This window comes from Mus musculus, chromosome 7 (genome assembly GCF_000001635.26).
Source record: "Mus musculus strain C57BL/6J chromosome 7, GRCm38.p6 C57BL/6J".
Lineage (NCBI taxonomy): Eukaryota > Metazoa > Chordata > Mammalia > Rodentia > Muridae > Mus > Mus musculus.
The window spans coordinates 32136289-32159547 of NC_000073.6; the positions used below are offsets into that span (position 1 = coordinate 32136289).

A 23259-nucleotide genomic window follows, 5' to 3' on the forward strand; every position below is an offset into this window, starting at 1 on the left:
CAAAGATACTAAAGACCTTGCAGGGCAATGAAGCAGGCAAAGTCCTGCTGATCAGAGGAGAGAATACAAGGCTACATGTCTTCCAAAATGAAAAATTTATAGAAAATAAATGGAAATGTGAGATTTCAGTGCCAACTTATCATAATAATCATAATCTCATCATAACCAGGAGCTAAGCAAACATACACATTCTCTGTCAGGCCTTCTCAGGGTAAGGCCTTTGGGCACATCAATGTCATAGAGTTTCTCCATGGCCTCTTTGATCTGGTGCTTGTTGGCCTTCACATCCACAATTTATCCACAGACATATTAAACTCCATAGAATCAAGAAATAAATAAAAATTACTCTAAATATATTTTAGAAGGGAGAAATAACCTTTTCACCAAGATGGCACCAAAAGCGAAGAAGGAAGCCCTGGCCCTTCCCAAAGATGAAGCCAAAGCAAAGGCCTTGAAAGCTAAAAAGGCAGTGCTGAAATGCATCCACAGCCACAAAAAGATCAGAACATCACCCACTTTCTGGCAGCCCAAGTTCCTGTGGCTCCAGAGAAAGCCAAAATATCCTCAAAATAGTGAGCCCAGGAGAAACAAGCTTGACCACTATGTTGTCATCAAATTGCCACTGACCACGAAGTCAGCCATGAAGAAAATAAAGGATAAAAACAAGCTTGCGTTCATTGTGGATGTCAAGACCAACAAGTACCAGATCAAAGAGGCCATAAAGAAACTCTATGACATTGATGTGACCAAAGCCAATAACCTTACAAGGCCTGGCAGATAGAAGAAGGCATATGTTTGCTTAGCTCCTGATTATGATGCTCTGGATGTTGCCAACAAGATTAGGGTCATCTATACTGAGTCTAGATGGCTGATTCTAAATATACACTTTTTTCACCATAAAAAAAAGAAGGGAGAAATAATAGAAATGTAAGATGTCAATGCTATCTTAATCAACTGGGTTCTTTCAATGTGGGATCCATGGGAACACTGGGACAGATTATCCTAGCACATGATATATATATTGTCCTTGAAATAGGCTCATACTATAAATATAAATGAATTAAAATGAAGTTAATTACAGGAAAATATTAATTAAATTTATATAGTGATAATGGGTATATTTGTATTTGTTTAAAATAAGATAAAGTGGAAAGTGTATTTGTCCAGACAGATATTAATCTCCATAGAAGGGGGAAATAAATGAAACTGGATTTAAGTGTTTTAAAACATGGATGAAGAAACAAATTCAGAGCTTTGATGTCAAGGCTTAAGAGACCAAGGCAAGGACAGTTAGGTTTCTTGTGAATCTGAAGCCAACCTAATCTATAATCAAACCTGGGCCATCTTAGGCTACACAGAGAAATCCTATTTCAATAAATTATAACTGTTTTTAATAATTTTAAATTGTTTTAATAACAAAATGAAGGTGGTTATAAGTTTGGTAGTTACAATTCCCACTGTGGACCAGTGGGTCTGTGGATTCTAGTTTGTGGAGTCCAGCCAGGGACTGTGTGGATTTATCCCATTGATAAAATGTCATATAGGAGGTGTTAAAAATCCTGAGCATACACAAGTGCTTAGAGGCAAGACTGAGTTGTCTCTTATGTTTTATAGGACCAGAGAGCCAGTACACAAGATTTTAGCACAAAATTCAAATGAGAAACTGAACCTTTATCATGAGGGAATTTGAAGCCACATTGTCTGTAACCCTTCACATTTTGCCCACAAAATACCTTATTGGGAAATTCACTACCTGTGAGCTATATAAGTCTTGTCTTTTCATGACCAAAGCTGATATATGGAACCCAAACTTAGGGTTTGGCAGGTTGTATATACAAATAAATAAATAAATAGCTTGTTTAAGTTAATTGCTTTCTTTAATTAATTTAGCCATGATGATTTAGGTGGGTATTTTTTCTTCTAACATCTTGCATTAACAATGCCAAAAATATTAGAAAGATCAGAAAGACATACCTTAAAGATTTAAATCACACTATACTGGAAAGTCCAAAGAAATAGATTTTATTAATGCAAACTCACAAGGCTAAAAAAAGGCAAGATATGTAACTTATAGCTAAAATGAAACTTACAACTACAATATAACTTATACCTCAAATGAGATTGAAGCAGTAGTGAAAAGTTTCCCAGGTCAAATTTTTTGGATATTGGTTAGTTCATATTGATGTTTCTTTTATGGGGATTTAGTCACATTCAGCTCCCTGGGTATTTCTCTGGTTCCTCTCTGATAAGTAGATATTAGCCCTGTAACTTAGTATACCCAAGATACAATTGAAAAAACACATGAAACTCAAGAAGAATTAATTTCAAAGTGAGGATACTTTGTTCCTTTGAATGGGGACTAAAATACCCATGGAAGGAGTTACACAGAGCAAGTGTGTAACCAATATCCAAGGGAAGAAAATAAACGGAACAAAAGAAAAGAGGAAGAAACCTATGACTCTTTATTTGTAGACGATGTGATTTTATGCGAGGAATCTGTACTAGATAACTCTTGCCTGTATAAGCAGCTTTTCTGTGCTGTTACTAATGATATAAGGAAACTTTCTCATGTGCTGTTATGAGGAATCTTTCGCTTGCCTTAGGTGGTTCCATATTCTGTTATGTTCTGTGCTTTGTTGTTCTTGGAAACCCATCACAGTAGAAGTCAGTTAGAACTGCTTTGTATAGTTAGCCACAATATGCTTGGACAAGAACCAACCACCTGTAGCACTTCCTGCATGTTATTATGCCCTGTTTTGATTGTATTTTAGTCCATGTTCCTGGAACGTAACCCACCAAAAGAGAGATACCTACACCAATATAAGAAGGTATTTGGAATAAGACTTCCATTTTTGCTTGGGGTCAAATAAAGTTCATAAGACCTCCCTGGGAATTGACATCCTACTATTAGGCACAAAGAGACATGTGTATAGGTATAGACATCCTGATTAGAAGTTAAGAAATATATGTTAGGTAAGTCAAGCCTTCTTCCACCTTTCAACACCCCCAAGCAATGAGAGCAGAGTAAATGTACAACAAAGACATATTCTTAAGGAAGTGGCCTATCCCTTGATCCTGAACGGTGGAGAAAGTTGGCACAGATTTTTATGGATTGCAAGGCTCAAAAAGCTATGGAGGATCCTGCCTCATGGTCAAAGCTAGCTCCTGAGTTTGTTCTGCATCCTTGATCAACCAATAGAGCTGAATAAACTATCCTTGTCTGAGTGATATTCATGTTCATGTGGTTTGTGAGGCAACCCCTGGACCCCAACATAAACACATAAAGATAAACAATTTCAAAAGTGGCTCTTCCAGATGTGCAGAATATAAAATAAACATAAAAAATCAGCAGTGTTTTTATGTACCCATGAAAGGTATAGGGGAAAAAGAACAGACTACTTATCATATTCAAAATCATCCCTTGGAATGATTATCTTGGAATAAACCAAACCAAGGAAGTTGAATACAAGCTTGGAATACATGCTTTAAAACAGAGCAAAATGGAGAAAGACAGTAGAAGATGAAAAGACTTCCAATGCTCAGGGACTTAAAGGATAAATATTGTGAAAGTCCAATTGTCACCATAATGCCTGTATTATTTATTTCAGAAATTTAAAAAGACACCCTAAAAATTCAAATGGAAACCTAAATGGCAATGAAGTTTTGAGAACTAGTGATATGTCTGGAGGTATCACTCTTCCTGATCTCAAATTCAGCCACAGATCCATAGTGATAAGATCACTTCAGTACTGCCCTAGAAACAGTCATATAGGACATTGAGATAGAACAGAGGATGTGGATAGAAACCCAATAAAAATGGGGCTCATTGTTAAACAAAGAATTCTCACCTGAGGAATACTGAATGGATGAGAAGCATCCTCAATCATCAGGGAAATGCAAATCAAAACAATCCTGAGATTCTACCTCACACCAGGCGGCACTGCTAATATCAAAAATTCAGGTTACAGCAGATGCTGGAGAGGATGTGGAGAAAGAGAAAGACTCCTCCAATGTTGGTAGGATTGTACGCTTGTACAACCACTCTGGAAATCAGTCAGGCTGTTCCTCAGAAAATTGGACATAGAACTACCATAGAATCCCGCAATACCACTGCTGGGCATATATCCAGAAGTTGTTCAAACTGGTAAGATGGATACATGCTCCACTATGTTCATAGCAGCCTTATTTATAATGTGCAGAAGCTGGAAAGAACCCAGATGTCCCTAAACAGAGGCATGGATACTGAAAACGTGGTACATTTACACAATAGAGAACTACTCAGCTATTAAAAAGAATGAATTTATGAAATTCCTAGGCAAATGATGGAACTGGAGGGTATCATCCTGAGTAAGGTAACCGTATCACAAAAGAACTCACATGATATGTACACACTGATAAGAGACTATTGGCCAGACACTTAGAATACAGGGGAATGTCAGGGCCAAGAATTCGGAGTGGGTGGGTAGGGGAGTGGGGAGGCGGGTATGGGGGACTTTTGGGATAGCATTGAAAATGTAAATGATGAAAATATATAATAAAATTTTGAAAAAAAATAAATGAACATGAATGAAGTCTGTGTTCTTACAACTTACAGAAGAATTCCAGAGGATCTGTAGATGTTACTTTTGGGAATTGATCTCCCTCCGGTCAAAAGACCCAAGACGAGGTAATGTATTTGGGAAAGAGGTTAATTTGCTTCATGATCTGAAATGTTGAAAGTCAAGGATAGGGCAAGCTCAGGTTGCCAGTGATTTGTGATGTCTGATCCAAGGGTACACAGCAGAATGATACCTGGGGATTGTGGAAGAGAGAGAGCAGAGACTCCAATCTGCTTCTTAAGCACCCATGAAATGCTCACTGACCAGGCCTGCCACAATGGGTACAAATATTCAACGTGGGTATTGGTGTGCTCCTCATACATGTTAATGCATAGGTGGCTTTTCCTTCGGACATGTTGGTTTTTGATGCAGACTGGGTATGTAGGAGACAAATTACCCAGGCAGGTGTAGAAAAAGTATTTTAGTTAATGAAGGCAGAGAATATGAAGGCCCTGCTTTTTGCTTGTGTCACACTTACAGAGAAGGGGTGTCATACCTAGTATAAAGTCTCTGCAAATGACAAAAACAGTGGTTAAATGGTAAATTGCAGGTACAGGCTTAAACAGAGCAATCAGATGACCAGTAACGTCCAAAGAAATGATGTGAAGACATGCTGCTTCAACCTGTGATCCCCATTTGTGGGAAGATGAGGTAGGTGTGCCCCGGTTACCTGTTTGGCATCTCCTTAATCACAAAGATAATAATTGTGCTCAGGTAGGGGGATGCTCTACCATGCTGGCTTTCACCTCTTCTTTGTCCTCCATGTTTGGCAACAGTGAGCAGAAGCTGGCTCTAAATGAATTATATATTTTAGATAGCTTCTATAAAAGACACAAAGACTTGATAGACTGGAATTTAACAAAAGCCTACACTTGTTAAATAAATGCTCCTGTGATTTCTCCTTTTAGTCTGTGACAACACTTAAGCATATGCGTCCATTTAGCCTCTTCTGAAATGATGTGTTTTTTAATTGAGTACAACACAACTTTACTGAGAATATTGCGTCTATTTTCATCATTGAATAGCCTGTAATTTCCTGTTATGTTGTGTCTTTGACTTGGTATCAGAATAATATTGGCTTCACTAATTGAGTTCTGCTAATATACTTTGTAGAATACCTTGAGATTCATTATTCTTATTTCTTTAAAGTCAGAAGTGACCCCAGCTAATCTTACCTGGGAAACTTTTCACTACTGCTTCAATCTCATTTCTGTTAAAAGTTACATTGTAGTTTTAAGATACACTGTAGTCATTAGTTACATTGTAGTTATAAGTTACATTGAAATTATAAGTGACATTGTAGTCATAATTACGTATCTTACCTTAGATTAGCCTTTGTAGTTTTTATACATAAAATCTATTTTTTTAGATTTTCCAATCTAGTATGACATTGGGTTTAAAAGAGTATCTTTATGATCTTTCTAATATTGTTGGTATTGTTAATCTAAATGGTGGGAGGGAAAAAACACCCACCGAAATCATCATGGTCATATTAATTGAAGCATGCAATAAATTAAATTGAGCTATTTATTTTTGTATACATTCTGCCTCTCCCTAAGTTGGGGTTTGATATGTCAGCATTGGACATGAAGAAGACAAGACCTATACAGCCCATGGTTAGGGAATTTGGAGATAAGGGATTTGGCAGGTAAAATAGATAGGACAAAGAAATTAGTGCTAATAACCTCTTGAATCAAAGATATGGCTGCAAGCTGTTAGTAACAGGGTGCTCATAGTCAGAAGTCATAGCATAAGGAGCCATGTAAACTTTCTGAAACAAAGATAGTTTTGCAAGATGGTTTCAAACAACTTTAGAAAGAAAGACATAACTGTCAGTCCTAGAACAGGAAGTATGGAGCCACATGTAGTTAAGATTACAGGTAGGACTTAGTCCAATTCTTAAGAGAACACTGAGTTTGAGTTTCCTATTCATACATTGGGGAAAAATTGAAACCAAACCCAATACTTGGATGTGGCGGCTTCTTCTCTTGCACCATCTTCTTCTCCCATAGGTCCTCTTCCAATCCAAATCCAATGAAACCTAAACCACCTCTATGTCTCTTATGCTCAGTTATTGACTGTTGGCATCTTTATTTATCAATCAGAAATAACTTGGGGTGAGAAGCACAGGATTCCAAGCAGAGTCCAATTCTTGGGTGGGTGGGGAGTCTACCTTTAGCATTACAACTGTCAACAAGACAAAACCTCAAAAATTCCCCTTTTTTGTACAATAAATGGCTCCTTTCTCATAGATATAAATTGAATAACATTATGACAATTATAAAAATCATAAGTTGTGACATACCTATAATGTCCAGTACAATATATTTGGCAATTTAGAAAACATATTTATTTTCTCATCTGTGCTAACTTAATGAGTTTACAATTCTGTACCTTCCCAGCATTCTCTGCCCCTTTTCTATAGGAGTACCCAAGCAGCATTCACTCTTCTGCTGTGGGTGTCTGCATCTGTCTGAGTTAGATGCTATTCGGAGCTTCTCAGAGGACAGCTGTACTAGACTCGTGTCTGCAAGCAGATTGGAATATCATTAAGAGTTCGAGTGACTGATACTTGACCATGGGATTGATTTCAAATTTGACCCATTATTGATTGGTCATTCACTCAGTCTCTGCTCCATCTCCACATTGCACCAATGTCTCTGTTTTAAAAGTGTCTTAGTTAGGGTCTCACAGCTGTGAACAGACACCATAACCAAGGCAAGTCTTATAAAGACAGCACTGAATTGGGGCTTACTTATAGGTTCAGAAGTTCAGTCCATTATCATCAAAGTAGGATCATGGCAGCATTCAGGCAGACATGGTGCAGGAGTTGCTGAGAGTTCTACACCTTCATCTAAAGTCTGCTACCACAATACTTTCTTCAAGGTAGCTAGGACGACCTTCTTAAAGCCCATACCCAGTGACACACCTACTCCAACAAGACCACACCTACTCCAACAGAACCATACCTACTAATAGTGCTACTCCCTGGGCCAAGCATATACAAACCATCAAAATGTCATACTCTTCATATATTAAAGAGCTCACACTGAAGGAGACTTTGAGCTACTGGATCTCCCTCCTTCGATGGGAGAAGATTTACTTTAGAGTAAGACCTCCAATTTCATGGAGTGTGTGAGCTATAGAGACAGCTTAATGCCTGGCAGCAGAAATGACTGCCATAGTGGCTTTTGTGATATAGCCATCACCCATATGTTGAAATAAACATGGAGATATAAGCTATAGGAGACAGATATGTGAAAGGGGTCATTAGCCATGTTGTTCTTGTAATCTGCATTAATCCCTTTCAAGAGGTCTATCACTTAGACCTTAGAACTTGTAAATAAAATAATTGTCATTGATGCATGTCTCATTTCTACATGTGAGACTTTACCTTATAGATATGGTGGAACAAGAAAGTCAACAATGAAGGAACATACTTCCTACAAATATCAAGAGAAGGCACACAGGGAATGACATACAAAGCTATGTCAGACAGACAATTGTTGAGTGGGAGAAAGAAAAACATGAGGAAGAGGCATCACACTTTTCTTGGGGATTTCTTGGGCACAGGAAACAGTTCTTGGATTTACTGGTTTGAATAATCTCAACAGGTGTCTAATTCAGGACCATGCTTGGTCCTGACATGGTATTTTGGACAAATACTGTCTAGGGTCTTAAGAGGTGAAGAGGTTCTGCTTTCTCAGAGTCATTGGTTTGCCTATGAGAGCTTTTCCCTGGGAAGGCCATTTGGTTTTCACAGGACCAGTCAGCCTTCTTTAGGAAGCCATAGGTGTTGTTATGTCACATCAGGAAACAGATGAACAGAGCAATGGCTCCATGCTTGTCAGTCTTACACACTAACCAATGTGTTCTGTTTGTATGACTTTCATTCCCTCAGCTGGCTCACAGGCACTTTCTATGTTCAATGAGTCTTTTCAATGTTTGCTAAAAATATACAGAATGAGAGTCGTGTTAATATGTTGTATGTCCATTTTAAAAAATGGAGTTCATCATTTTAATTTACATGTATTTCCAGGCCTCTCTCCTTTTTACTTGTTGGATTGCTGTTTTGTGTTTGAGTGTATAAGGGAGGGCAGGTATGTATATACCACAGCATGCATGTAGAGATCAGAGGACAATCCTGAGCCATTGTTAAATACAGACCTCTGGCTTTCTGATATTGTGGAATGCCAGGGAAGCTGGTCTGCAAACTTTTGAGAATTTACCTGAGCCCCCAAACTCTCAACAGGAGCACTAGGAATCTAGCACATGCGAACAAGTCTGGCTTTACATGGGTTCAGGGGGTCAAACTCAGGTTCCCAATAATGCACTGAAGCACTCTACCATTGAACCATCTTCAAAACACTTCACTCTTTCTTCATTTTGGGCATAAACTCCTATCTCTTTCCCTATTGAATTTTTTGTATATTATTAAGTCCTGAGAATCTATTAAAGATTTATTTATTCATGTTATGAACATGAGTAAACTGTTGCTGTCTTCAGACACAGCTGAAGTGGGTCACAGATGGTTTTTATGCTCTATGTGGTTACTGGAAACTGCACTTAGGACCTCTGTAAGAGCAGCCAGCATTCTTAGCTGATGAGCCATCTCTTTAGCCCCTTGGTTTTCTTTTTGAGTTAGGGTCTCAGAGTGTAACCTTCACTGTCTTAGAAACTGCTATATTAGCCAGGTTGTGCCAAATGATAAATGTCAATATCAGACCAAGATTATCTGAGAAGCATACCCTTTTGATCTCTGCTTTACTCTCCTGTTATAACTGGACACAAGGATTTCATAGTCTTGTGATATAGCCCAGAGACATCGCATGAGGGAAGTGTTTCTCCACTTCTTTTCTATCCTGACGACCTGGTGAATCCTGTGGCTACTTACATACTATTTTCCCTCAGAAAATCCTAGTCTCCAGAGTCTCAAAGAGCTCCAGTAAACTGAGCATGGGGGCTCAATCTATAATCCCAGCACTTGGGAGGAAGAGACACATGGATCTCTGTGACTTCCAGGCCAGCCTAGTCTATACAGCAACAACAAAAATAAATGAGACCAGAAAGGCTCTCTCATGATCACCTGGCTAACCAGAAGCAGTCACCCTGCTCTCAGTGACTATACAAGTCATTTCTCTTAGTATCTCCTGGATACCCTGAAGACCTTGTTCAGCACATAGACACAGGTCACAGAACAGAGTTGCAAGCTTTTATTAGAATCAGTCTAAGAGACTGAATGATGAAGGAACAGTATCAGGAATCCAACTTCAGGAGAGAAAGAGGACAGGTCAGCAAGATGGCACTTGGATCAGACATGTTGCAAAGATGGGTGCCCAAAATACATTAACATCTATTCTCCTAATAGGTTGGAAATAAAGTCTAAAATGGATCTAAAATTGTTAAGACTATAGTATGACTGGGATTCTGGGCTGGCGTCCATGGCTTCCTGGAAAACAAAAAGGAAGAGAGGGACAGTGTTGGCTACAGGCAAGGTATAACACGTCAGCAGGACTCCACAACCACCCACAAAGAGACTGCTCTTCAACCACATGAAAGAAAATCCCATGCAGTGATTCAGGTCTCTAGTAACAAATTCTGCCTCAAGGGAACTGGATACCACTCACACCATTCAGGAGGAAGCCTGAAAACCACCATAGCCAGCAGGGAAGATGTGGAGAAGGTTCTGGAAAGTATGATGGGAGCTAGGTCTAGAGCGGGACAGTAGAGGTGAGTATGAGTTTGTTGATGTCTCCCCCATCTGAGTACCTCTCTCCAGGCAGATTGGCTGTGTAGCCATGTTAAAAATATGTCCTCTATGTGGACTTGTGAGGGGAAAATCAATTTGGATAGCACTATGGTTTTTCAAGATCTGATACTCAAGTAAAATACTTTGGGAAATAGGGTGAGAGCTGCACTGTTCAAAATATACATGTCTGCAATCCAGTTATGCTCGAAACAAGAGAGGACAAGAGACAACAGTGGTGAGCAACTGTAGGCACTCCCTGGGGTGGTTATGGCATTTTAGATGTGGTGGGAGGTTTTGTTATAGCACAGATGATGCCCCGAGAAATGGGATTCATCGATGGCTGGAGAATAATAGACCCCTGCGATGTTCCAAAATAGACACTGGAGAGAAATTTCAAGCATCTTAGACTAGAGCTGGGGGTACCAAACCTGTGCAGAGGCCACCCGAAGGACTACCCTGTTCCTACTATGGGTGAGAAGCCCATGTTTACCCATCATGTGAGAGTGAACTGCAGGATAGTACAAGGAACAGGCTGGCTGTGTAACTGGCAAGCTGCTTTACGTGTACTAGGGTGGGCAAGGGTTTCACTTCTCATTTGCAGGTCACATGACATGCAGCAATGGTTGCATTTATCACCAGTACGCAGCCTTACAACATCTGTTGCATGGGTGAGTGGAGGTAGGCAGAAAATTGCCTTAATTTGAGGTTCTAGTAATATGTTTCTTAATTTTTCCTCTCTGTAGCAGACATAGATTTTTTTTTCCCAAGGCCACCTTTACCTCTGCAGTAGCATTGAATATCTGGAGTTCTTGATACAATCTTTTTCCAGAGAGAACACTTGCATAGACTTTGAAAAAAGGAACAAGTGATTCTGCTGCAAACACAGAGAGAAAAATACCTTTAAAAGACAATTGGATGGTCAAAGCAGAGACTCAGTGTTCCTTGTACAATCTACAAATGCCTTAACTGACTTTTCTCATAGTCAAACCCACCCAAAGGCTTCAGCCTCACAGTAACACCATAGTTTACATGAAATATACAGAACTAGCAGAAAAACATCCATGAGTTGACAGACCTTGATATCTGAACTTCACATAAGCCCAACACTTGCCTCAGCTTCAACTGTGCATCTAAGGTCCCTTCATCATGAGTATCATCACCAGCACACCTCTGTCTCCACGCCCCACAAACCCAACAATTTTAAGTCAGAGCAGAAAGCATGAATTGTCTTCTGAAGCTCTTTGCCATTGTCCTCCCAAGGATACCTAGGTCTGTCTCAGGGCCCCACTTAGATATCTCCATGGGACTGAGATGGGGTGAACAAGGGTACCACTCTCACTTGTCTGGAAGCTCAGTTCTCCAGTCACCAGCAAGGCCAGCAGAAGGGTCCCTTTCATGGTGAAGAGTGCTAAATGCTCCTCTCACAGCAGCTCCTCTTCTTTATAAACCATTATAGCCCTGAGCCCAGCTACACCCATCTGCAAACATGCCTCCAAAAGTTCCAAACACTTTTTGGGATAGAGCCTAGCACCTGTGGATCTCCTTTCAACTTGTATAGAGGCAGCAGCATGGGGTCCCCTCCCACTCTGAAGAACAAACAGCCTGAGACAGCCTGATGTCATCAGTTTCTGGAGAGTTGTTTGTACCTTTGCCAAAGAGGGTTTAGAGCTGATCTTTGCAAGCAGCCCAAGTGCTGAACAAAATGACCTATGGTCCTGTTTTACTTGTCGCCTGTGCTTCCTTGTCAAACTCCTTACCTATTCTTGTTCCCATTGTCCAAACTACTGAGACCTTTGTATTGAAAGGCTGAGGACAAGGAGACACCATCTACCTCTCTGTGACACTCAGCCAGGGTAGTCCCCAGCTGTTTGGCAGTGTGAATATCCTTGGGGGCTAATGATGCTTTTGTACCACAAATTGTGCTTCACTCCCCAGTTGCTCATTCCTTTTGTCATGTTCACCTTGTCCACTCTCAGCTCTGTTAGGAACCATGTCTTAAAGTGGTTTGAACAGTATTGTCCTTGTGGTGAGAGCAGTGAGTGGTACAGTGAGGTATTCAACCCTGAATATGAACTCTGCAGTCCACAACCCCTCAAGGTACTGTGCCTGCCTGTCTGTAAACTACACTGCTCCTCAGAACACAGGAAGTGCTGTGTGTATAGAGTGTCTCAAGTTCAGAGCAACATACTTACCCTAAGGAAGACATTTCCAGCACAGGTATGATTGTCAGCTATGTGTGTTAGTTCATGCTTCTTAAGACATGTAGGTCTTAAATTGATGCTCACCCTGTTTGCAGTGTGTGATGATTAATCTCGATGATCATTCTGACTGGGTTGAATGTTGCCATAGAAACAAATTTCTGAGTGGGTGTTTTTAGGTTTGTTCAATTGAGGTGGGTAGACTTACTTTTATGTGGAAGCATGTACTATGGTTACATATAGGGAGGACAGATGTAAACAAGCTGAGCCGAACCATTCATGACTCTCTGCTTCCTGATTGTAAATGTGAACAACCACCTCGAGTTCCTTCACTGTGCCTAACTGACTGTGATGGACTGTACCTTTTCAAACTGTGATTAGAAATGTTGCTTCTCACCTGGCATATTGTCACTAGTTTTCTACAATAGTGGCAATGATTTTTTTAGCATGGGCAAAGCCCTAGGGATATCTTACAGCACTACACTCATAAACATGAGCAACCAAAGAGATAGCTCTGTGTGCAAATTGCTTAATTTGCAAGCATATAGTCCAGAGTTCAAACCCTAGAACCCATAAGAGTGTTGGCATATATGTCTAATTCCATGTGAACCTCATGTTCAATAAGAGACTTGGTCTCAAAAAATCGTGTGGAAAGATGTTGAGATAGCTCAGTGATTAAAGGTGCAGTGATTGAAGGTGAAGACCTGAGTTCAAATCTCAGAAACCACCTGGTAAAGGAAGAGAATTAATTCCTTTAATTAATTAATTAATTGTTGTCTGACCTTCACATGCACAAGCACGCACACACACACACACACACACACACACACACACACACACATACATCTTAGTACCACTGTCCATACACAGGCACATACACAAGTACACAAACACATGAACAGACATCTAGAATTTTCTGTGGAAACTGGCATGAGAAAGCATGAACAGGCTCCTAATTGACAAATATAAAACAATTTGAACAAAAAAACTAAACAACATGATATTGGATTATAGTAGAATTTTGAAATAACCTATAAAACCATGCTTTTGTGAATGGTTGTGTGGCATATAAATGAGCATGGATGAAAGTAAGTATTCTTGCATCTCACAGAAGTATTCCAGAGCAATTGTAGATTTTCTCCTGGGAGTAGACCCTCCTTCAGTCCTTCACTGTGAGCTATATGTTCTCAAGAAAGCAGCAGGGTAAGCTTGGGGGACAGGCCAGTAAGTGAAGTAGTTGCTTGGCATACATTCTTGAATCCATGGTTTCCTACCCTCTGAACTTGTGAGGACAGCTAGGCACAAAGTTACCCCTGGTAACTCCAGCACCAGAGAGCTTACTGGACAGTCCATCTAGCCATTAGCAAGCTCCAGTAATAGGCCCTGTCTCAAAAAATATAAGGTGGTCTCAGCTATAAAAAGGATACAGAATCACTTCCCAGTTCCCACATGGTAGCTAACAACCATCTGTAACTCCAGTTCCAGAGGATCCAGTGCTCTCCTGTGACCTCCACAGGGAAAGCATTCAGTATTGCATAAGACACTCATGCAGGCACAATCCCCATACACATACATTCAAACTAAATAAAATGTCAAATAAGCACACACATATTCATACATTTATGAATAAACAGATATAATGTATATACACACATCTACATTGTGGAGAGCAACTGAAGGCCTTCAGTGTTTTTCCTGGCCACTTTGTATGAACAGATATAAATATCATGTGTCTTAGTTAAGATTACTGTTACAGTGATACAACACCATGATCAAATTAGAGTAGCATCGGGTCACTGGGCAGTAGACACTTGCTTAACCGCATGATGCATTTGTCTCCATTCCCAACCCTGTGCAGAAGAGAGAAGCCCCTAGTGGGCACATTCTGCAGTCCATCTCAGCCTTCAGGACATGCACGGTCATAAAAACAAAGACCAGTGGACCGAGCAGAGAGCTCACAATTAGATCTCAGTACTTGGCACCTAATTGACCAAACAGTTACAGGAGGCAAATCCTGTTTGGCTCAGACAACCAGTAAAATTCAAAGGCTTTGGACTATTTAAGCCTTCAGTAAAGTTCATTCTGTCACCATGTGCTGTACAGATTGTGACAGTCAAGTGCCTTTTACAACAAACTACTTAATTGTGCCTTATCAAAACACAGATAATCTTTACTTTTAAAATTAAATACCAACCAAATTACTTAGGCATAAACACTTATGTAACATAGGCATGTGGGAAGAGTAGTTTGAAACTAAGGCTGATTATATGACAAGATAGTGTTGCTTGTTTTAAGTAGGGTCTAGTTTATAGACCTGAGAGAAGTGAGATAGCCCTTTTGCCAGTGTAACCAGCATTTGTGAAGACCTCCTATGTGTGCTGACTCTGGGAGAGAGGAAGGCTTTACTCTACTGAGCATTCAGACATCTAAAGAACACCAAAAGTCAGACAAGGAAAGGGAAGCTATAGAAGAGGAAACGGGATTCAGAGTATTTGCTATGGTGAAGGTCAGGTGTCTTCTTATATACAAGGATTCCATGTGGACTGTAGGGTTGTAATTCAGGTTGTGTTGCTATGATAAATGAACCAAGACTAGGTTATTTATGTAGGAAAGAGTTTAACTTGCTTCATGGTCTGGAATCTTGAAGGTATAAAATAGGGCAACTTCAGGTAGACTGGGAATTGTGTAATCTGAACACAGAGTGACCTGCAGAAAGGCAACAGGGGATTGTGGAAGATAGAGAGTAGAGGCTCTATATTCCTTCTGAAAGACATACCATACATCCTCAGTCCTGGCACACTGGGGACAAAGGCTCAATGTGGGCAATTGGTATTTGCCTTAAACATGGTGAAAGCTGTAGCTGGCCCTCCCTATGTTATGTTGGTTTTTGATTCAGTCTGGGAATTTAGGTGACAAATTTCACAGGAATATGAAGGGAAAGCATTTCAGGCAGGGAGGGCAGAGCATATGAAGGCCCTGGTTCTCTCTTGGGTCACAATTATGGAAAAGAGATGTCATAGCTAATGTAGAGACTCTATAAATAATAAACACACTGGATAAATGGTAAATTCCAGTTTCAGGTGTACACAGAGCAGTCTGATGACTGGCAAAGTCAAAATCAATGAGATGAAGATATAGTGCTTCTCCCCTGTGATCCCCACTTGTTGGAAGTTGAGGCAGGTGTCCCAGTTACCTCTTTGGGATACCCTCAATCACAAAGAAAAAATTGTGCTCAGGTATGGGGATGCTCTCCCAGGCTGGCTTGGCTTCTTCATTGCCCATCATGTTTCACAAAAGGAGCAGAAAGTGGCTATAAATGAAATATATATTTTAGCTGGCCTCTATATAAGACACAAAGATTTGTATATTATTTAATAAGCTGTAAACCTAGATCAGACAGGTTGTGCACTATTTTGACTTGCATACAATCCATAGGACTGATGTTAATTGCTGTTTAAGTGTTTCCCAGGGTTATTTCTGCTCCATCAGCCTATTCTCATGGTCTACAGCTCCTGGTCATGTGCTCCTGAGACATCAGGCCCCATGGCAGCCTTCCCCTTTCTCCATCTTCTTCTTCTTCTCTCGTCTTCTCTTGCCTTATGATCCCTACCTGTGACACACAGCCCAGAAAAAAAGTCGCAGAATACCTCTCTTCTCTTCATCATTGCCTGGCAGTCACATTTTCTTAGATAGTGAGAGATTTAGGTGAAAGAATTTACTAAGCAACATCTGGTGTATTGGAGAATTTGTTAAAGAGATTGGCAAGTAGTTGGAGGTTTGGGGGATTCCAACTCCTGGGTTCCAGTACTTAGCATTTGAATACACAGCAGGGGACTAACTGCAACAGGTAGCAGGTGGTAGAGGCAGCAGTGGTATACACTCCTGAGCAGTCCTCTTACTAGCATGGCACCCTGAGGCCTACCTGTGCTGCAGTTCCTCCACAGCATGGACAGGAAGCTGAGCCTTTTTGGCAATCTGCCATGATGAGTCTCCAGGCCCTAGTGTAGTCTCCAAAGACTGTAAAATTCCTAGACCACTTCTGGCAATTGGGTTCTAATTATCCTGTCCTCTGGATCCATTGTGTTCTTCTTCAGAGTCTTCCTCTTTCTCTCTTCATTCCATGACCATACCTACTCTTTCCTGCATTTCCCCTGTCAAATACTTCAACTACCATAGAGCAGTAAGACTCTTGGTAGATTTCATAGCTCATCCTGCTGACCCTTCAGCCTTCACATGTCTGCCTCAGGCTTTGCTCTGCTGTCTTCAGCCTCCTCCATTGGTGTTTGTTCAGCCCACACTTCCTAAAGAAGGACAAAAGTCTGTCAAAAGAACCCTTTAATGAAGCCTAAAATGGCAATGCCAGGGGTGACAATTTCTATCTGAGTGAATGGGCTTAAGCAGTCCACTTCCAAGGTGGGTGGAGCAGGGGGCCTACTACAGTCTTGCCTCTTAGCACCCTTCCAACAGTCCCCTGATTTCCCTGTGCAGTGAGAGATGCTCTACTACAGGCCAGGTAGAGGGGGTTGAAGGGTCATCTGGAATTCTGTGGTAACAAAGATCAGCGGGACACACTGGCACAGATGGACTGATGCTGAGCCTTCAGGAGCTTGGGATTCCAGCTTTGGTTAGACTCTAATTTTTACAGGGTAGCTTTGGAATATTGAAAATGACCATAATGCAGGCTTTTTGATCAGTAGTCAGAATAGCTAGAGCAGCAATGCATAGTCTGGCAGTGACCAATTAGGAGGCCAGATAGCTCAGAACTGAAATATCCTTGCTTAGTTATGAGATAATGAGCACAAGGCACTTGAAGTGAGAACTTAATGAACACACTAATGATGTTTATTAACATGGTCTTCCTGTGTAATTTTGGGTAACCTAGAACTCTTTGTGTAGTCAAGCCTGACCTCTAACTCACAAAGATAGGAAGGCTCTTCCTCCAAAATACTGAGATCAAAGGTGAGAATTACCATACCTGTTCATTGCTAACTGATTTTGACAATGATTTCCACCAGCCCCTAAGAATGTTGAATCTACCACACATACACATTAACAGACAGAGAGACAGACAGACCCACAGACAGACAAACAGAAGACAGATATTTAGGCAGGCAGGCAGGACCACACACTCATTTCTCAGGAAGTTTATGAGGTCAGGACCAACCTGGGCAATATCCTCTTTAAAAACAAAACAAAACAAAAAGTTACAAAACAAACAAACAAACAAACAAAAACAGAAAACCTCAACAATGGGTTTAAGGAGTTAAGTTTAGGCAGAAGTGAAATTAGTTGCCTTTTATTCCACTATTCACATGGGAGGGAGTCACAAAGACTTCTGTGTGTTCAAGGTTAACCTGTTCTACGTATTTCCAGGACAGCCTGGTCGTAGAAGGTAGGTCCCCTTCTCCACACAACCTGGAAGCAGACTGCTTAAGCCCAGTCACTCAGATAGGAGATTCACTGCCCCTCCTTGGAATTGCCATTTTAAGCTTCATGAAAGGGTTCTTTTGACAGCTCTTTTGTCATTCTTTAGGAAGGCTGTGTAGAGAGACGCTATCTCAGAAAATACATACCAACAACAACAAAAAGGTCAAATTGAAGGATGCCTACAACAGTAGGATAAACATGGGTTGAAGAGCTTGGTTCAAGGGAAGGCAGAAAGCATATGGAATTAGGGGCAGAACAAAGACAGGGCAAGTGTCACATGGCCAGTGGTCTGAAGTTTGGCTTGTTTAGAATTGACTATGTGTATGGCTCTTGAGGTTCCCAGTGTGACAGGAGGACACAGGTCTAATTCTGGCGGTGTGCTTGAGAGACCATTTGATCCTCTCCCTAGTCATACTTTCCCTTTGGCTGTCAATTGACAAGTGACGTTTGTCATATCTTAAGAAGATCACTAAGAAGGCAAACAAGCTGAAATAGGTTATTGACCAGGATCTTGCCAAAATACATATCTCTCAATGATGCAAACACACACCTTCAGGAAATTCTAAGATGTGTACAGGGAGGGGCATGGAGAGGTGACTTTGTGTGGAAAGTTTCAAGGAGCATGAAACTTTGAAGCCACAGCTGTCCCACTGTAGCTTCTTATGAGCCTAACTATATTCCTACCTTTCAACCACATCCTACAAGATCATTATTTTTCTTGACTCTTTTGGAAGTTGCCTTGGAAGGGTCAGATTTTTCCATAGACAACATCCTGTGCCAGAGAGAATCAATTGCTGGAGCTCTGCTTCTGTTCCTGGGTAAGATTTAGCACTATGCATCCTCCTCCAGCTTTGCAAAAGGAGCCATGATACTGATCTATACAAGTTGGTCAGCATACTCAGGAAGCTGAAGAAAACGACAAATGTCACCGGTATATTGTGGATATAGAGATGAGGTGTTCCAGAATTCCCTGAATTATTGGGTGACCTTTAGGGAAAGGAAAACCACTGAATGCCTATGGATGTTCACACTATTTATGTTACCATATATATATATGGTATATATATATATACATATATATATACACATATATAATTTAACTCTTATTATTTGTAATCAATATATTATATTATAAAATACATTATAATATATAATATTACAATGTATTATATATATATATATATATATATATATATATATATATATACATATATATATATATATATATAATTTACCTCTTGGGCTTGAAATGTAGCTATATGTACAGAGTTCTTGACTAACATGCACTAGTCCCTGGGTTTAATGTTCAGAACTCGACAAAAATGTGATGGTGGCATACATCTGAGTAACCAGGACATATAGGTACAGATTGGATGATCAGAAGATCTAAGTCATCCTTAGCTACATAGCACGTTTGAGGGCACCCTGAGATACAGCAAAGCTCCACTTAAAAATTATTCTTAAAAAGCTCACTTTTGGAGTTAAATAGATGTGTTAATGGTTAAGAGAACTAGCTGGTCATTCAGAGGACCCAGGTTTATTTCCAGCTACCACAGGGCTGCTCACAACCTGCTATGATAAAAATGACATAATCCATCACAATACACAATAATACATAATACATGATTTGACTCTCTCTGCCTTGGGAATTTAGACTGATATGGTACATGATGGAAAAAGGAGGTGTTTTGGAAATAGAAAAATAACAGGACCAGGTACAAGGACATAGATGAACATTACTTGTGTTGATTTATGGTTTACATACATTTAGGAGAGAGGGGAGTGAAATATCCAGGAATGGCAAAGTTCATTGGTGGATGGTTGTAGGTTTCAAAATGTCCTATAGCATGGGGAGTAATTTCTGGAATCTCAGGTGCTAGCTGAATGGGTTCTTATCAGAAGGAAGTTAAAATTGCAATAATAATCATGGTCATATGGAATTCTGCAAGTAGAGTTATGGGTGAGGTTTGAATTCCCCAGACAAGTTAGAGAAGGGTTAGTATAATCCTATTGCATATGCATGCCACATTATATCAGTGCATAAATCAGACTCAGAAAGATGTAGAGAGATTTTAGACCCACTTCTGGTAACTTGGTAGGAATTTGACTTTGAGCCAGGACAAGGAAGTAGGCTTCATGCAAGTATTTGACTTTGGGCTAGGATGGGGAAGTAGGCTCACATATCTTGGTCATCGAGTTAAGCCCCTAGAAACAGTGATTATGGGACTTTGTTTATTGCCTTGCTTATTCCTTAATCATTTGTATGTACTGCCTTGTTTGTTCCTTAACCTAGAGCTGACCTTATTACTTGCCTGTAATTAAAATGTTATACAAGCAGACTTGGGAAAAAACACACCTTCTTCAGTCTCAGAACTGGCTGGGGTCATGCTACAATGTTGTCTAATTTTCTTTTTTCTTTTTAATCCTTGCCCTGCCCTGGAGAACCTGTTAACTGACTGAGCTGACTTTGTCAGATCTCATCTTAACATTGGAGCTCTATTAAGTGGTATAAAATGAACGACACCTTGGAAATTGGAAGTGCAGAGATAATTCTCATAGATGCTCCTAGTCTTTGGACCCTGAGTAGAGTTAGTTTATACCCTAGACATAAGAGAGAATAGGTTTCAGAAAAGCAGTTCTTCCCAATTGCCCAGGGATGGCTTGACAATAAATGTAAGCTGTTTCAGAGCTCCTCTAAAGATAGACAGAGGTCAGGAGACATGGTGCTCCTCTCTGTCTTCTAAGGGAGGAATGCTTATTTCTGGTTATGGTTCTTTTAGGTAGGATATCTAAGTCCCTTTGGCACATCTAGTTCTCCCCTCTCTGTCTATTGTCTGTCCTTGGCATGCTAATCTGCCCATGTCTGTCATTTTCTGTCTGTGTTTTTGTTTCATTCTTTGTTGCACTGTGTTTCATGTTCAAAAGAAAAAACATTGTTAAAACTTAACTGCTGGTTGTTCACCCCTTGATTTGTTTTTAACTCACTGAAAAAAAATAGTCTCAGTTGGTCTTTGGACCCCTAAACCTACAGCTAGGAGTCTAGCACAGCTGGAGAAACGCTGCTAGGGGCTGATTATCAGCACAAGCCCTCTTAAAGTGTAAAAGGACCAGTAGCTTCTCAGCTTCTATGGTAAGGAAGCTGACGGTTATTTCCTTTACAAAAATCTTTGTGACTGCCATTATTGGGTTCATAACGTGACAAGGTGTTCATGTCTTGAAATTACAGCTAGGAAAAGGTAGAAAATTTTATTTTGTCTCAATAATTAAACATATTCAGCTACTTTAGGTTTATTTCTGACTGTTGGAGGAAATATTTAATATGTCAAACTACCACCTCTATTGTTCTGTGGGTCCACATTCCCAGTCTAGTACTGGTGCTGGCAGACCACAACACTATGTTCCTGCAGGGTCATGCTCCAAGTATTCTCACCTCTGAGCTAATCTCTCCCATCTATGGAGTTTATCTAGTTTCTACACAGCTGCCCACACACCCCATGATCAGCCATCTCAACACCTAATTTCCCAGTAGAAACATGACTCTCAAAGCTTAATTATCTAATCAGATATATATAATAGTAAAATCACAATTTACTAGATGTCAATACAATAATTTCTGAGCCAAGTGATAAAGATAAAGCTTTAACCCAATTTTTCTAACCTTGTGAAAATCTTAACTACTCGTGGCTTTTTAAAACCATGCTCGGTAAGACCTCTCTATTGCTGGGCGTGGTGGCACACACCTTTAATCCCAGTACCCAGGAGAAAGAGGCAGACAGATTTCTGAGTTCGAGGCCAGCCTGGTCTACAAAGTGAGTTCCAGGACAGCCAGGGAAGCGAAACCCAGTCTCAAAAAATCAAAAAACAAACAAACAAACAAACAAACAAACAAAAACAACAAAAATAAAACAGAAAACAAAAAACAAAACATGTGAAGGTAGTTTTAAAAAATCAGGATCTTCTTCGTGTTCATCTGTCTCCATGTTGGCTTCTCTCCCTCCTCCTGTTACCTCTCTATCTCTCTCCCTAGTTCCTAGCTCTGCCTCCCTTTTCCTGTCTAATCACAGTACTGCTACTGCCGTAATGTGTCTGGACAGAGGAAATACTGCAACATCTGACTGATTTTAAAATATATTCTGCATGTCTTGACTATGTATTATTGGCTTATAAATTATTGGGGATGATTAAAATTTTGTAATGTTGGTTAGAGAAATTTGTCTTAAAACTGGTAACTCAGGTTTGGAATCCTTCAGAAAAACAACATGGAATTGCACAGATGGCTCAGTGGTTAAGAGCACTGACTGCTCTTTCAGAGATCCTGAGTTCAATTCAAAGCAACCACATGGTGACTCACAACCCTCTGTAATGGGATCTGATGCCCTCTATTGGTGTATCTCAAGACAGTTACAGTGTATTCATATGAATAACATAAGAAAATAAATCTTATGAAAAAAAAAGAAAGAAAGGAAACAAAAGAAAAGAAAAGAAAAGGAAAGAAAAGAAAAGAGAGTAAGAAAGAATTAAAGAAAGAAAGAAAGAAAGAAAGAAAGAAAGAAAGAAAGAAAGAAAGAAAGAAAGAAAGAAGGGAAGGAAGGAAGGAAGGAAGGAAGGAAGAAAGAAAGAAAGAAAGAAAGAAAGAAAGAAAGAAAGAAAGAAAGAAAGAAAGAAAGAAAACAATATCTGACATGAGCTTTATAGACCAAGCAAACTGGACTTTAAAGATACCTCTAAATTAGGCAACATTGTATGTAATTCTTATCCTAGAAACCAGACTCATAAAACATAGGATTTAAGGCCATGTGTCTGTGATGAGGTATTGGAGGTTGCACCATTATGCATTCGTCTGCAGGAATTGGTAGCCAAACTTTGTAGCATGGGTCTAATACCCATGGTATTGATTTTGGAGAGAATGAAATGTTTGTTTGATGTGAGTCTTGCTTTCCAAAGTTGTGGCTGTACTCTGATGTTGCAAGGGAACCTTGAAGATTGTGGTTGAACTGCCAGTGTTCTATTGGCTGCAGTTTGCAGTTTGACCCCAGGCTCAGGATTCTAACTCACACATATTTGGAGTTAGGAGGACAGATCAGGCTGTGTTAAGGGTTGATGAGGCTATGGAACTTGTGAAGGCATTAGAGCCTAACTTGCCTACTCCAGTTTTCTTTAAGGAAATGCATATAGAATTATTATGGATTTTGAGGATTATTTTTATACTATTCCTTTGCATCCTGTTGGTGTGGTAGATTCACATTTTGTGAGCTTGATTGTAATTTTACAGAACCCATGAAGTGAT

At 40.0% G+C, this 23259-nt stretch overlaps 1 protein-coding gene and 1 pseudogene across 1 annotated transcript; one reads left to right on the forward strand and one right to left on the reverse strand.

Moving 5' to 3' along the window:
* Rpl23a-ps10 (ribosomal protein L23A, pseudogene 10) lies at positions 376–901 on the forward strand (annotated as a pseudogene).
* Positions 9952–11744, reverse strand: Scgb2b30 (secretoglobin, family 2B, member 30). The gene is made up of 3 exons (XM_006540492.1): positions 11687–11744; positions 11127–11221; positions 9952–10047 (listed from the first exon to the last, which is right to left on the reverse strand). Exons 1-3 carry the CDS (start codon positions 11742–11744, stop codon positions 9952–9954), a joined length of 249 nt encoding a protein of 82 aa, XP_006540555.1.
* Positions 11745–23259: the final 11515 nt, after the last annotated feature.

Coding starts and splice junctions, on each gene's coding strand:
- Scgb2b30 (XM_006540492.1), bottom strand. CDS start 11,744: ATGAAAGGGACCCTTCTGCTGGCCTTGCTGGTGACTGGAGAACTGAGC. Junction 11,222..11,686: donor AGAACTGAGCTTCCAGACAA/GTGAGAGTGGTA, acceptor CTGTGTTTGCAG/CAGAATCACTTGTTCCTTTT. Junction 10,048..11,126: donor TATTCAATGCTACTGCAGAG/GTAAAGGTGGCC, acceptor TTTGTTTTCCAG/GAAGCCATGGACGCCAGCCC.